We start from the raw sequence: 15,146 nt of genomic DNA, 5'->3' as shown, positions 1-15,146 counted from the left end.
GGGTCTGTGGTGCCCTGCCGGCCGCCGCCGGGTCACCACGGAGCAGGAGGTGCTTTTGCAGGCCTGGTGGGGGAGGGTTAATGTTCTCGCCCTACAGCAAACCGTGTCCGTTACCTGTGGAAAACGGTGAATCCGGGGTTTAGTTGGTCAGCAGACGGAAAAAGACACGGGTTTATTGCTTTGTAGCATCACTGGTTTTAGAGCAGAAGGGACATGCAAAATTCCTGACCGTTCCATTTCTAACTTAGAACAGCAACAACAAGGACTGAAATGATACATATGCCATCTATGTACATCTTCAAGGACCAGTTAAAATCACAACGAAATTCTTACCACAACGGCATATAACCAGTACAGGATGCAAACTGAAGCTGTTACAAATAATCACGGAGCCATAGAATCATTTAGCCTGGAAAAGACCTTTAAGATCATCGAATCCAACCATAAGTAAGCCTTACGTATGGTATTCCCTGGATGATATATCGCAACAAAGATGATACCAATATCGTGACTAGCAGGGATTCTACCCTAGTTCGTGTTACAGGGCGTTACAGCTGAGGGAGATCGCCGTACCCGAGTACAGGTGCCTATGTGGGTCTTAGATGTCCGAGCCCCCATTTCAGAGACCTAAGGCTTCACTTGCTTAAATGTAGGTTGTCTAGTGGCGTTTGAGATGCCATATGGTATCCATGGCACATAGATGGAGCTGACACAAGACCTATGGAAAACCCATGGTCTCCTGAGAAAAGGAGGGTCAGGAAGGACCTTATCGCTCTCTACAGCTACCCGAGAGGCTGTGGGCAGGTGGGGGTCGGTCTCTTCTCCCAGGTAACAAGCGACAGGACAAGAAGAAACGGCCTCAAGTTGAGCCTGGGAGGTTTAGATTGGATATGAGGAAAAGTTTCTTCACTGCAAGGGTTGTCAAGCATTGGAACAGGCTGCTCAGGGAGGTGGTGGAATCACCATCCGTGGAAGTGTTGAGAAAACGCGTAGATGCGGTACTTAGGGACATGGTTTAGTGGTGGACTTGGCAGTGCTGGGTTAACAGCTGGAGTCGATCTTTTAGGTCTCTTCCAACCTAAACGATTTTATGATTCTCCAGCTCAGAGGCCAGGCAGGGTGTGCAAGGACACCTCAAGTGGCGCTAGAAGCTCAGGCCGCTGAATCTCACCCCTAGTAAATGCAGCTAACGAAGCCTGAGGAGCAATGTAGGGCAGCAGCCACCAGGTGACGCCTTCGGGGAGAGCCCAACCCTCCCTAGGTTCCACTGCCTGATCACTTAGGCCACCCCTAACTGTTAATAGGTATTTAAAGTTGAATTCGCGTGTCCGCACATCGAGGTCTTGTGCTCTTCGGGGTGCCCTAAGGATTTCCAGACATCTGCAGGGGGTTGGTTGGTGTGATGCAAGCCGTGCAGAAGGCCAGTGCCATCCTGGAACAGCAGCTGAAGGACCACTAGGATGCTCCAGGGCACCTCGAAAGGCATTACGAAGGGTCAGGAGGACTGAACCTACAATTAATTCCTAGATGTGTAAAACACTGGAGATTCTTACAGACTGGAGAATTCTATAACTTTCTTTAGATGAGACTGCACAAGGATTCCTGACCTTCTTGTCCATTCTGTAGATGCATTTAACTGATCACAGTGCAAACAAAGAAGGGCAGAACTCAGAGGTTCTGGCTGCACAGCGGTAAACAGTGCTTTATTTCAAGTTGCTTGAAATTAACTTTTTGTTCTTTTCAGTCAAATTTAGTTTTCAGGAAGAGCTGATATATCTGAGCCTGGGCAGTCATACATTTAAGACTTCTTAGAAAATCAAAGGAGAAAAGATCAACTAGAATGTGAACTACTAACATTTCAATCCAGATAACTTAAGAGCAGCCAAATCTGCCTGATACACTTGCTACAGAGTTAAATAAGTCGGGATCTAAATAATGCAGGAGAAGCTTTGACAAAGCATTTTGCTTCCATATATAATGAATCTTTGTTGTGTGTAGTAATGATATGCTTTCAGATTTTCCATCCAGATGAACATAGATGAGGAGGTAAGTATACTGACTGAAAACAGGTGTGATACAGGATGCTTTCAACCAAGAGCAAATCATTTTGCTTGCTTTTTCTTTCATTCTTTTGTCAGAATTTGCTATGTGCATTACCTGGTGACAGACATGGTGGTGCAGTGTTGTGCAACAATGTGGTGATAAGCAACCCGCATGTTACCTTTACTGATTCTGATGACGACTGCACAGTGCCCCTTCAGCACATACATACATTATGTTAAGTACAAGTTGCCACGTACATTCACATTGAAACAGCATTTCATGTTCAGTGTACAAAAGCAATTCATCAGGGAGGTTCTGCTGCACTTAATGTACAGAGACAGTGATTAACCAGTAGTCCAAATAACATATTTAAGAAATAGATACACCGCTACGGAATTATAATAAAGAAGTCGTTTGCACACTGATCTTAAAAGTACACAGAAAAATATTTCCATTCAAATAATAATTTATTACCCATTATCAACTTAGTTAATAGTTCCTTCACTGAAATATATTAGACTGTAATTTTAAATACATTGCTACAATAATAATAAAACACACAGAACTAGGAAATAGGATTTAAAAGATTCTTTCTAAGCAGAGGAAAAAACCCATACACATTACTAGAGGACTAAATAGGTAATGCACATGATAGATGTATAAATTGTTTTATAGAGAACTACAGCTCTGTGGTTGCTGATTTGCAAGCTTAAAACATAAACTTAACATTCCCATTAGTGTCAATGTCATAATTGTCTAGGTAAATAATTTTGGTTATCCATTAGAGAAATTTGCCTTGGGAGATACTTCAAGTAGGATATTTCAGGACTCTTAATGACTGTTTGGAGACAGAGTTTTGCTCCTTAGTGTGGCATCTGAGGAAGTGCTCATAAACAGAGAGAGAGGCAAAGCCAGAGAAAGGTTCAGTGTCTTGATGGATCAAAGGGAGCAGAAAGACACATGATGATCATGGGGGAATTAGACAGCTTTGAGATCACATGGCATCACAAGGATCAGTCAGGGAAATGGCAGGGGAGATATGAGCTGTCACAGCTGTGTTACCGCCAAAGTGTGCGGCGCACTCTCCATATCCCATGGCATGTGGTGCTGCATGCTCCTTCCCTCCTCCACCTTCACTGCTGCTTCATACAGCCTAAAAAAATGTATAATGGGGGGAAAAAAACGTTTAAAAGTCACAGTGAAACCAGAAAATGTGATAATAGAAAACATTCAGTCAGACATTGCTTAGGTATTAATATAATGTTTCTTTGATAATTTTCTATTAAACCAATAAATTAAGTAGCATAATATTTTCCACTGTAATAACAGTAACCAAAAGCAAATGATTCCATATGAAAAAATAAGAAAAGTGACATTGCTGCAATAAAAACACTTAGGAAGGAAATAGCATATATTGTAGTATCTAGAAATCTGACAACCCCTTCAGCTTGGATTTTACCTTATTCACTATAATATCTGTGTGTACAGAAGCATCCCCAACAGCTAGCGCTACTGCAGCAAGTAACATTTCCCGTCTGTTAACTCTAGTGTCAACTGACAGAATTCTAAATTTAAGAAGCTTATGAGAATGTAACATTTCTAAAATTAATCATGCAAAGCATCTCCATGGCTTGAGACTGCAGCAAGGATCCAGTGAAAACTGTACTTGGTTTGAGACAGGAAAGAACTGCCTTATCTAGGTGATGATGTTTACTATACCTTTCAGACCCTTCTTATGGGTAGAAATACATGATGTACGTACTGAAACATCAGCTAATTCTGTTTTCATTATTAAAACATATAGTCTAAAGAAACAAAAAAAATAGAAGATTAGACAATCACTATTTCTATGAATGCCATCACACAAATCAATATGTTAGGGTTTTTGCACAACTTCTGCAAAGTCCTTTGTTGTGCCCTAGGGAACACCATGGTTGAAAAGAACCAGAATAATCACGGTTATAAGCACTGGATATTTAATTAGCCTAAAAAGGAGAAAGAATAAATGGAAAAAAACCAGGGGGGGAAGACAAAACCAAAAACCAGAGAGAATAGTTATTTCAGCCACAAATCGTTTTGGTGTCTTTTTCTGGAGAGCTTTCAGTAGAGACTTTCCTCCTCCACACATGACATATAAAAAATTGCTTTTTTTATATATCACTAAAAACGTTAAAGAGAAGCAAGGGAAGATGAATCCTGGGCCAGTCTAAAGAGTCTATCAATTTAGAGTCTGAGCCTTTGGCCTGCATGTTAGCTACCTAAAGTACGATTTAGATGGAACAGTCCAGGTCCAAGGCTATGATTCAGGATGTCTTACATCAGCTGCTTTTGCCTAGTGCTGGAGGTACAGAAGCCTGTTAGGGGCCTTCATTTAACGTTCTTGGAAGTGTCAAGAGCTCTGCTTCTGTGCATGACCAGACCTGCCTGGCCCCAGCATCTCAAATCCTCTCAGTTCAGGACAGATCACATGGAAAGCCAAGAGCATCTTTCTGTTTACTTCCTTGTGGGGCTTCATTTACATTTGATATGCAGAGACATGAGAAAAAAAATTCAGTCTTTTGAAGAAAACCCCAGTAACGGGAGAGATTGCCCGAGCGCTGTAAGACAGCATGGTGATTATATCACCCAACTGGAAAATGAGAACGGGATGCACCGTGTACTGTCTGAGGGGGTTAAATTCCTGCTTGCAAAGATGCCGCTCAAAGGTACCTGAAGCGTTCAGACGTTTGTTTCCTTCGGGGCTCTGGTGTGGAAGGCTCAGCAGAACAGGACTCCACAAGACCTAGGACACAGTCCCAGTATCTTAAGGAGGTTTAAGGCAACGTAAGGCAAACTCAAGACTTCGTAAGGACTAAAAGCCACAGGGAAGAGCATCACCAGGGGAGGAAGCACCGCTACCTTGCAGACTCTGCACCGCGTATTTGTGAAATACCGGGAACTCCCGGCAACGAAGGTATCCTAAGAGTTTCTTGAATTATTCCAGAACCTTCAGACTTGCTAAGGGCAGTCAGCGTCTGATAACAACAAACGGCCGCTGCGCTATTTTGCGCGAGTTTAAAGGGCAGCAAAAGAAGCAAAAAAGACAGCTGCCAGAGCCGCTGCCGGCTGCGAAGGGGCTGCCGCGCCCCTACAGCCCTGCCCGCCGGGCGGGAGCCTCCCCCGCACCCCCGCCCCTCGGCGGCGGCCATCCAGCGCCCGCCCGGCCCCCGCCGCCCCGCTCCGCCCCGGCCGCCTCACCGGGCACGTCCGCCCCGGCAGCCGGGCTGGCAGCGGGGGGCAGCGCGGCGGAGCGCGCAGGTAGGGGCGGCGGGCGGGATCCCACCGCGGCAGCCCCCCAGCCTCCCCGCCGGCCGGCCGCCCCCAGCCGCCCTCCGTACCGGCAGCCGGTGCGTACCGGGCAGCGGCCGCGCCTCCGGGCCCCGCGGCGGAGAGAGGGTCCGGCCCCGGGCAGCAGCCGCGCACAGTCCCGCGGGGGGGGGCGGCGGCCGCGCCGTCTCCCCACGCACCGGGGGGCAGAGGCGGGCGAGCGGGCGGGGGGCTCCGCGGGGGAAGGGGGCGCGGCGCGGGGGTCTGCCGCTCGCTGGCTGCCCTGATGCCTGCGGCTAACGCCGGTGGGGTTGGCCCCCGTGGCTTCTCGCCGCCGTTGTAGCTCTGTGGGTCTGCCGGTGCCTGGGCGCCGCCGCTCGCCTTCCTCCAGCGCCTACCTATCCAGCCTGGGGAGGAAAACACGGGGAAAGAAGCAGTATCGCTTCCCGCCGGCGGCATCTTCGCAGCCTGTGTGCTCGACAGGGGTCTTTTTCCGTCTTGCTTTCACTTTTGCTTACAAGTATCCAAAAATTTGAAAGGGACCATTTATCAAGCAGAAAGCCTTATTTATGTTCAGATAATTTAGTGAGGTCCCCGAACTCCACAGTGGAGACTGGACTTAAGGGTGCAAGGGGAATGGGAGAGGCTGGGAGGGAAAGGGGAGGAGGAAGCTTCATTTCTTCATTCAGAAACTGGATGGAACAACCCTGGGAAAGGAGGAACAGACGCACTCTTTCCGTGACATTCTGGAGAAGGTCACGTTCCATTTCAGTCTCAGATGTAGGACTGACTTGCTCTCCTGGTGTTTCTGGAAAAAAAAAGAAGAGAAAAAAAAAACCCTCCGTGATCCATTCTGACTCCTTCTGTTCTTAGGGAAGAGAACGTTTTGTCTGGTGCTTTTTTAGCCACTTACCTGCTTTCTCTTTCCACAGTAACCGGGAGCAAAAGGAAAATACTAGATCATGTCGGAGTTCTGGCTAATTTCTGCCCCGGGAGATAAAACAAATCTGCAAGCATGGGAGAGAATGAACACAGTGACATTGAAATCCAACCTGTCCAGCAACAGCAAATTCCATATTCCAGACTTAAAGGTAAATGAGGAAGAGGTTTGTGTATGGGTAATACAGCAGCATTAGCCAGGGCTAAAGACTTTTGGGGTAAATGTGGGTTTTACCTTTTGGTGTAATACGCAGAGAGTAGAAGAAGATTGCAGTTGGGGGATGAGTTCTGTTCAGTCAACTGAAAATTGATCAGAGAGAAAAGCAGTCATTGTGCTCGAAGCTGACCTTCACATTGGAAAGATACACATACAAGGAGTGAAGATGAGTGGGATGAGTTAAATAACTAATCTGTTGCATTTGTTCTACCCTTTACTTCCAGTCATGAAAGTCGTATGGCATACATCTTGGGTCACTAATGCAAAGCAAGTAGCTAAGTATCTAGAACCGTGCCAGTAAGACGGCTGACAGAGAGAACTGTGCTATAATGCACATTACTCCTTGGGAAATGGATGTGTATGTTTATTCAGCTACATTACCCAGCTTCATCTCATCATATAAATAGGAAGATTATTAATCTGTGATTTCTTTAGTATCTTTGCATTATTTAATCCTTATTTTATAAGACCTGCACCTTATTTTTATTTTACCTGTGGCTATGAAAAATCCAAATACGCTACGTTAAAGTCAACAGAGCTACCGCAGATGTAGAACTCGGTTCTTTGGGGCATTCCCATCACCCATCGCTTAATGAAGTTACACTTTGTGCATCCAGGGTCTGGCTTTAATCCAAAAAGATTAACAGTTATAACGCGAGGTATTCCGATTACATAAGGATGCAAGTAAAAGGGGAACATAGCCTGTTGTCAAGTAAGAACCTACTGAATTGTCACGTTAATGTTTCAGTCTGAGAGTGTTGCTTTTTGCATGTACACCTAGTATTTTTGCTGTCTACGGGCCTTATGCAGCTGGTGTTGGTGTGGGTCTGCTAATGTTAAAGGAAATAAAGCATTTGCAGTATCTGAAGATACAACCAGCCCGTTAATATTCTGTTAATTGTTCCATATAAAATTTGTTTCTTCTCCTTCAGCTTGACCCTTCATAATGTTGAGCTGGCAACATTACAAGAAAAGGTTCAGCAATGTATTGCAATACCATAAACATGGGGTTATGACTGTGACAGTCACAAAAAGCAGATGTTGGTCTTGGAGGAAATGGCTTTGTGAGAGTCTTAGTCTTTGGCAATAGCAAAGAACGCAGACAGAGACCCCCTTTTGAATAAGTGCTGCTTCCCTTGGTTCTCTCAGTACATCTGATTTGTTTGTATGTATATTGTGTGCATTTCTAGTCACTATTTTATCAGGTTAAAGACTAGTTTATGCAACCTGATGGTACAGGAAGGAAAATGGGAAGGAAGTCACTGATGTGTAATCTTGAGGTTATACATACTTTTTTCCTTTACTGGAAAAGGCTTTTTATGCCCTAGGTCTCCGGTAAAGGAATTGCTTCTATTTTCCACCAAGGAAATATAAGTTTTGCCAAATTGTTGAATTCACAAGTGCTAAACACAAGTCGGTGTCCCTAAGACTCTGCCAACAGAAGCCTTAGACAGACTTGTGCATCTTTCACCTACTTCTCATCTTTTGCACAGGTGGGGACACTGGATGCTCTTGTTGGTCTGTCAGATGAGTTGGGAAAACTTGATAGCTTTGCTGAAAGGTAAAATAGATCTTATTTACTACCTACAAATGAGAAACAGACATTGTTTTTATGGGACGGTATGTCCTTGTGTTCACCTTGGTCTGACTCTGTTCAGCCCAGACTATTACCGGACTGAAGTGGATAGGCTTTGTTTAACCCTTGTGTTGATTGTCATGGAGTCATCATGAAGAAAGGATCATTCCTTAAAATTTAGCTGAAATAAGTCCATGATAGCTTTGCCTGCACAGCAATCTGTTTGAGTGGCAGTGCTAGGGAGGCTGCTTCTTGAAAGTAAACTGCTTACAAAGGTTCTTTTTTTTTCTTTTTTTTTTTTTTTTTTAAACAACATCCTCCCATCCAGAAACTTTAATTATAAGAAAAGCATTTAGAGAATATGAAGCCCTCCCTGATCTTATTTTCCCCAGCATATTTCTATGAAGCTTTCTGCCCCTTTTCTACCAGATACAGGAGTTCCAAGGAGTAAGTTGTGAATGAAATCTCTCAGGCTTTTAAACTCCTTGAAAACTACAATATTGACTTACATTGTATCAAACCTACTTAGGCAAAGACTCACTCGTTGGTGATCATTGCCTAGTTCGCTTTTTGGGCCAAACTGACCTGGGTGTACAGAGAACAATACAGTACAACAAGCTGAGAACATGCCAAGTTGTAAGATTGTTCATGGCACAAGGTAGACTTTGTTGTTGAGGCAATGAAAGTATAAGCTGGTCTGTGTCTGTGTGTGTGCATGCGTGCGTGTGTGTGTGTGTTTTTTGTGAGGTTTTTTGCTTTGGAAGCATACCTCACATGTAGCTGTGGTCTTGGTCACAGAGGCATGTGTTAACTCTGAAGCTTTTTGCCTTTTTCCCCCCCCAGCCAGGACTGATACGGATTTGCTTGCCTAAATATGCTTGATACTTTAACAGATTTTGTCTGGCAATTGCCAACACATACAGAAACACCTATATAAACTGTTTACATCCATGCTAGACAGTCTAGGTAAAAGTAAGTCTGCTAGAGTACCTTTCTCTGTAGGATTCTTTTAAATTTATTTTATTGTACTGGTGCTACAGCAGGGCTGTATTAGGATGATTGCATTTAATCACTCTGGGTTGCACACAACATTGTTATTTTTACATTTTTTTTAATGATTCATATCTTGAGTTGGAAGAGACCTGTAAGAATCATTGACTCCAACTCCGTGCTCCTCACAGTACTACCTAACACTAAACCATATTAGTTTTTTCAGGATCTTTAGCAGGACAGAGCAACTTAATTCATCAAGAAAACCTTCTCCATTGAGACTCTGCCAAAATATCTGCCCCAAATTCTTTGTAAACATGTTCAGGCCTCTGTTTTGCACTGCAGAGATTCTTCATGAAGTGGGAGCGAGGGCAAATTCGGGAAGAGATAGTGCCGATACCTGCTATCTGTTCTAATGGAAAGTGTGTCTAGCCAGCACAGCAGGCAAACAACTGTGTGATCGGAGTTTGAGGGCTGCCAAAAATCATGCAGAATTGATTTTCAGAAGGGCTTCACTAATTCCCAGCTTTGTGAAGAACTAGGGCTTCTGAAAATCTGACTGTAGGATCCATGTAAGATCATGGAGGGTAGTTTTAAGTGCAATGTCACCATGAGCTGCCTAGGCTCACTGGCTCCTTCTTTTACCTTTGTCTTAATTTGATGACATGGTACAGCTCCTTGTTCAAGCCGAATGCTACTTTACTCCACTAATCGTCCCTTTAATGACAGTAATTACTTTTATTGCATGACATGCTATAGGCATCAAGCAAGGGGGTCAGTGAGGCCCTTCCACCATAACCTGCTGGGGTAAGGACTCTTCTTATTTGTCTCGTTTGCTTATTGAGCTAGGTAACCAAGAAAGATCAACAAGATTTAAAAAATAAGAAAAAAATGTGAAAAAGAAGAAAAATGCATTAGAGTAAAACACAGTAAGTGTATTAACAGATCAACTCCCACAAGAATAAGATCATCAAAAGCATTTTGTGTTAAATAAATGCCCATGGTTTTTAGTCTAAATTGTGATTCAAGGGTTAAAATGCCAAGCACCGTGCTTCATTGAAGTAAACTGCATCCAGAGGGTTACGAGCCTGTTCAAATGACCTGAACGTTTAAGTTCCTGCTCCTCTGAAACAGCTACCTGCTAAAGTGTTGCTAGATAAACACAACTGCAGTAAAGTCAGGCAGTGCAAACCTGTCAGCGCTGCCTTCTGCCAGGACAGCAGAGAAGGGGCAAGAGTTTGCAGGATCTATTGTTTCCACATACTTTTATTATTTATTTACACAGGGAGGTGGAGTGTTTTTCCGTCTCACCGTGTGGCAGCATGAAGCTCTCTCAAGCTGACAGTCCCCTCAGTCACTCTTACCTGGGGGCTCTCCGGGGTCCTCAGTCGGCAGAGCATTCTGCGATGGCCTTAGATTGTGGGGCTTCTGCTCTCCGCAGTGTTTCAGAGGCCTAGCTGGTAGTACCTTTTAATACACACTATAATTTAAAATTTTAGACTTTTTTTTTTTTTTTTAATGAAAGTAATGACATTGCAGCAATTTTGGAAACAAAATGTGAGAGTCTTCCAAGCCATAATAATAGGCTTAAATGGAGTTACTCTCTTTACATGTTTTTATTACTGCTTCTTGAGCCAGTTTAGCTGAAACCCTCTCCTATTATAACGCATCATTTGAGCATGGTATTTGCTCAAGGTGGGATTCATATCATCTCAGCCAGAGGTTTAAGAGTTGAATATGGAAGCTGCTTGCGGCTGGATGTCGCTATAGTCCGTGGGGCAGCTCCGAAGGTCTGATTCCTCTCGCTTGCTTCAGATATCAGTGGTGCACAGGGTGCGAGTTCTGTCTTTGCATGGGGAATGTATCAGATGGGTGAATCCCACTTGCATTTCACAGGGGGCAAGGCAAGGCACAGAGACTAAGCCAGGACTGGAGAGCATTTCTCTGACTCATATATCCTGGTCATACCCTGCTGCAGAGACCTTGGGGCATGTGGGCTGGAAAGGAGCCAAGTTTCGCCTGGGCAGCTGGGTCTGCCAGGTGCGTGGGAGCACATCCCTGTCCCACCATCTATACCTAGGGAGAGAGACCAGAGCTAACTGTCTCCCAGCTGTCAGGTTAGCTGCCAGCTGCACTGAACAGTAATAAAAGCAGCTCAGGCCCCTTGGAAAAGCTACTGGTTTATACACTTCCCTGTTGCCTGCTTTCTCTGTAACATCTGTAGGCTCCTGCGGTACTGGTCTTACCAACTGGGCTGGAGTTGTGTCTTGTTCCAAGTTCCTTTGGACTCCCAGAGCATCGTGAAGGAGCCAAAAACCAGCTGTGTCTACAAGCTGAAAATTGCAGAAGTGTTTGGCAAGTTCACAGCTGACGGGGAACGGCTGTGTGCATCCCTGCACTGTCCCTGCAGCCCAAGTGTGGGCAACGTGCTGTATTCCAGCAGCGCTGAGCTCGCACTGGGTCCCTAAGTGGCTGCAGCCAAATGGTGAAAAACTGCAGCAGCCCTGAGGGAAGGATGTGAACCGGAGTGCAATGGTGTATATTCCTCCTACAGGCACTCCGAACTGCGCCTGTTCAGGGTCATGAGAAGAATGGTTTGGGTTGGAAAGAACTTTTATAAAGATCATCTACTCCACACCACCTGCCATGGGCAGGGACATCTTTCACTAGACCAGGCTGCTCAGAGCCCCATCCAGCCTGGCCTTGGACACTTCCAGGGATGGGGCATCCACAGCTTCTCTGGGCAACCTGTGCCGGTGCCTCACCACCCTCGCAGTGAAGAATTTCTTCCTAATGTCCAACCTAAATGTGCCCTCTTTTGGTTTACCAAAACTGTTACCTCTTGTCCTGTACTACAGGCGCTGGTAAAAAAGTCTCTCTCCATCTTTCTTATAAGCCCTCTTCATATACTGAAAGGCCACAACAAGGTCTCCCTGGGGCCTTCCCTTCTCCAGGCTGAATGATCCCAAGTAGCAGGAATTCTGACTACTCCATTCTTGGCAGCATCAGCGATCTCAGATTTTTCCTCCCTGTCGCAGGACTGGAAAACCTTTCCAAAGATTAAGTTTCTTAACAGGAATGGAGATAGAGGAAATCTTTACCTCCATGAATTACTGCTTTTAAATGGCCCATGTAACTGCTTTGCAGTACATCAAAGAAAATACTTTTCTCTGATGCTTCCATGTTATCTGCACCTGGCCTGAAGCCCCTTTCCTGAGCTCTTGAAAGCCAGAGGATGTCACAACACACATTGTCCAAACACTGTAGGTGCCCTCTCAGTCTCCAGCTGACCTGCAGCTGTAGTAATCTCCCCTCTGTAAGGAAAGAAAGAACCCTGCCATTAAGCTCCGCTCCCTGTCCCTATGCCAAGGATTATGTCCACTTCATGTCTCTGCTGTTTTCATCATTATGCAGTTACTGTTGAGGTGTTGCTTTTTTTTTTTTACAAAGAGTAGTCAACCTGAAATGGTTAGGGACCTGAGGGCCGAATTCTGTGAGTATTTCTGACTACTGTAACAGTATAGTACTCAGTACTTGCTATAACGAACTGAGGCTACTAGAACAGCTGGAAAGGCTCTTGGCCTGTATGAGATAGGTACTTCGACTAGAGCCAGGGGGATCTACTTCTGGAAGGATTTAATAAATCTTCTTTTTAAAATAAGCAAAGAATAAGTAACTCGGTTGATATAATGTTCTCCAGGAGGTGCTCTGTTCAAATCACTGCTCTGAGTCAGGCAGAATGAAGGTTTGAATCTAGCTCTCCCACACCTTAAAGGAGTTTCTTGTCCACCATGCTAAAGAGAAGAGAGAAAGAGCACCCTAAAGAAGAGGAATAAGAAGGAAATTCTTTCTGTCAATCAAGCAAACATTGTCATTTTTCCCGGAGTACTTTGTAAGAAACTTGTCTCAGCAAGCCCTAAGGGTTTATTTAGCATCCTGTGGAACAGATTTTCAGTCTTGTCCTCCATCACTTTTGGAGTTTTAAACATGGGTTTGTTCCCTTCTTGTTTCTGCTATAAGTATCATCAGTGTAGAGAAGACTGAATCTTGGTCTTCTGAAAGTCTAGAGCATTGGGGAGATGATATTACCTATATGTTTGTAGAGATCAGTGTATTTAGAAGTAAGGCGTTTAGTTCTGCAGTATGCCATAGATAGTTTATCATCATTTGAATTGCAGATCAACCTGCTTGCTTCAGAAGTGTTTTGTTTGGGCATCTCCATGTTTATCAGATCATTGTGGAAACTGTTCTATATTCAATTTGTTTCTTCACTAACAAAGCCTCTCTTGTTACATCTAAGCGTAATAAAGAAAATAGCCCAGTACATAGGAGAAGTTATGGAGGACTCAAAAGATAAAGTCCAGGAAAATCTTCTGGCCAATGGAGGTAGGTGCTGTGAATGTGTTTTTTTTTTTTAATGCATTGATGCTGCTTTTGTTTGCTTCAGAATATAAACATGTGGAATTGAAACACACGTTAGAAAGGACATCCATCAGCAAAGTTTTTTAAGAACACACCTAGCCTGCTTCCATTTTTCTCAAAGTTAGCAGAAGCTATATCCAGCACCAGTTTCACTTCCAGGACAGTGTTTAGCAATTAGTACTGGGCTAGTTTCTAATGTCAGAGCTGAGGAGTGGAGAGGAAAGCAGGAGACATCCTTCTTCACTCCTAAAATGCTCTAGCACCTTTTTGTGCCCTGTATGGGCTTGGTATTTTACAGGCAGCTAAATCTCATTCAGTGTGGCTGCATGACGTCCGTCAGTGATCTGTTAGTGATTTGCCTTCCCTCCTACTGGGCTGGGATGGATCACGTTGTTAACTGCAGATTTCTGACGTTACAGGTGGATGTGTCAGGCACCAGCTCCAAGATGTGAAGCTAGGGCTGCACTCACAGGTTGCGCCAGGGGCTGGCAGGACATGCACATGCTACCCCTGTTAAGAGGACGTGTCCTCCAGTGGTGTCCTGCCCTGGCTGGCAGCAGTTGTGTAGCAAAGAAGAGCAGGCAGTGACAACAGGGACACTTCTGATATGCCAAAGGGCTGTGAGAGCCCACTACCTGTGTGCTCCCCAACATCATCTCTAAGCAGTCAGCGTGGTGGTTTTATAACCTCCATGAACTAAATGTCCCCCTTTATTATCTGCTATGGTACTCAAGGCCCTAAAGGGACCCTGTGTCAAGGACAAAATTAACGTTTAGAAACTGATTGCCCCTAGATCTCCACATGTTTTGTTAGACCCTGAGTGTGTTTCAAAGCAAATTCCTCCCCAGCTATCCTGGAAAAGTACAACAAAATTGGATGTGTTACACATGCTAATTGCAGGCTTGTAGAATTATGCTTTTAATTAAGAGTGCACACTCCATCCCTCTTTGACTGTTTGCAATGTTGTATTTCAGATCTGTATGAGTAAAGGATGAGGAGGAAGTTCTTCTAGAAATGTCCTCCTTGCATGACATAAGGCTGATATTGGATGAGGGCAACTGCTTGACAAGTACAATAATCCCACTTACTGTGTTTCAGGACTAAAGGATAAAATGAAATGTCTCAAAAGTATGTTGAGGATTGATGATTGCTGTGTTGTTACAAGCATGCATTTGTGTGCATTAGTGCTAGAGACAAGTCTTGGTCTGGTTGTAGAGATACAGTGATCAGGTTACGATGGATTTCTCAAGTAACAACCTCGTAGCTTGATCACGATATCCCTATGACTTGAGAAACAACAGGTTTCACTTATTTCCTTTGATTCCTCTTTATACACCGTTTTCCTTTCCTATCAGCTCTGCATATGTTGTAATAGAAGGATGTGGAAATAACTTGTATGTGTTACTAATTTCTGTCCTCTGGATTTTGTCATCCAAACAAATCATATTAAACTAAGACATTAACCTTTCCAAGATTATTGACTACATCTTAAAAAATTGAGGATTCCCCTAATATATTGCAGTGTTGTACTTCATAAGCAGAAGCAGCTTTGCTGTATGAATTTTTCCTCCTTCCCTTTCTGTTTAGCAAAAGGACCCTGAAATTGAAGACTTCCTTGAGGTCATGAAATCAGAAACAAAATATAAGAACAAC

General features: G+C 44.2%; 1 protein-coding gene across 5 annotated transcripts in view; it reads left to right on the top strand.

The window, feature by feature from the left end:
• The first annotated feature begins 5,250 nt into the window (after window positions 1–5,250).
• The window catches only part of ATP6V1C2 (ATPase H+ transporting V1 subunit C2), a 22,039-nt gene continuing 12,143 nt past the window's right edge, over window positions 5,251–15,146 (top strand). Inside the window, exons 1-4 of one of the 5 annotated variants that reach the window (XM_037391404.1) lie at window positions 5,251–5,340; window positions 6,282–6,440; window positions 7,999–8,066; window positions 13,372–13,457. In XM_037391404.1, the coding sequence (XP_037247301.1) occupies window positions 6,312–6,440; window positions 7,999–8,066; window positions 13,372–13,457 (283 nt within the window). In that variant the 5' untranslated portion in view covers window positions 5,251–5,340; window positions 6,282–6,311. Of the gene's footprint in view, window positions 5,341–5,360; window positions 5,430–6,281; window positions 6,441–7,998; window positions 8,067–13,371; window positions 13,458–15,146 lie in introns of those variants that run through there. The other 4 variants (XM_037391405.1, XM_037391406.1, XM_037391407.1 and 1 more) reach the window with 4 other exon arrangements.

The sequence above is a fragment of the Falco rusticolus genome, chromosome 6 (assembly GCF_015220075.1).
Source record: "Falco rusticolus isolate bFalRus1 chromosome 6, bFalRus1.pri, whole genome shotgun sequence".
NCBI classification, from domain to species: Eukaryota; Metazoa; Chordata; class Aves; order Falconiformes; family Falconidae; genus Falco; species Falco rusticolus.
This window is presented reverse-complemented; position numbering and strand designations above follow the sequence as displayed.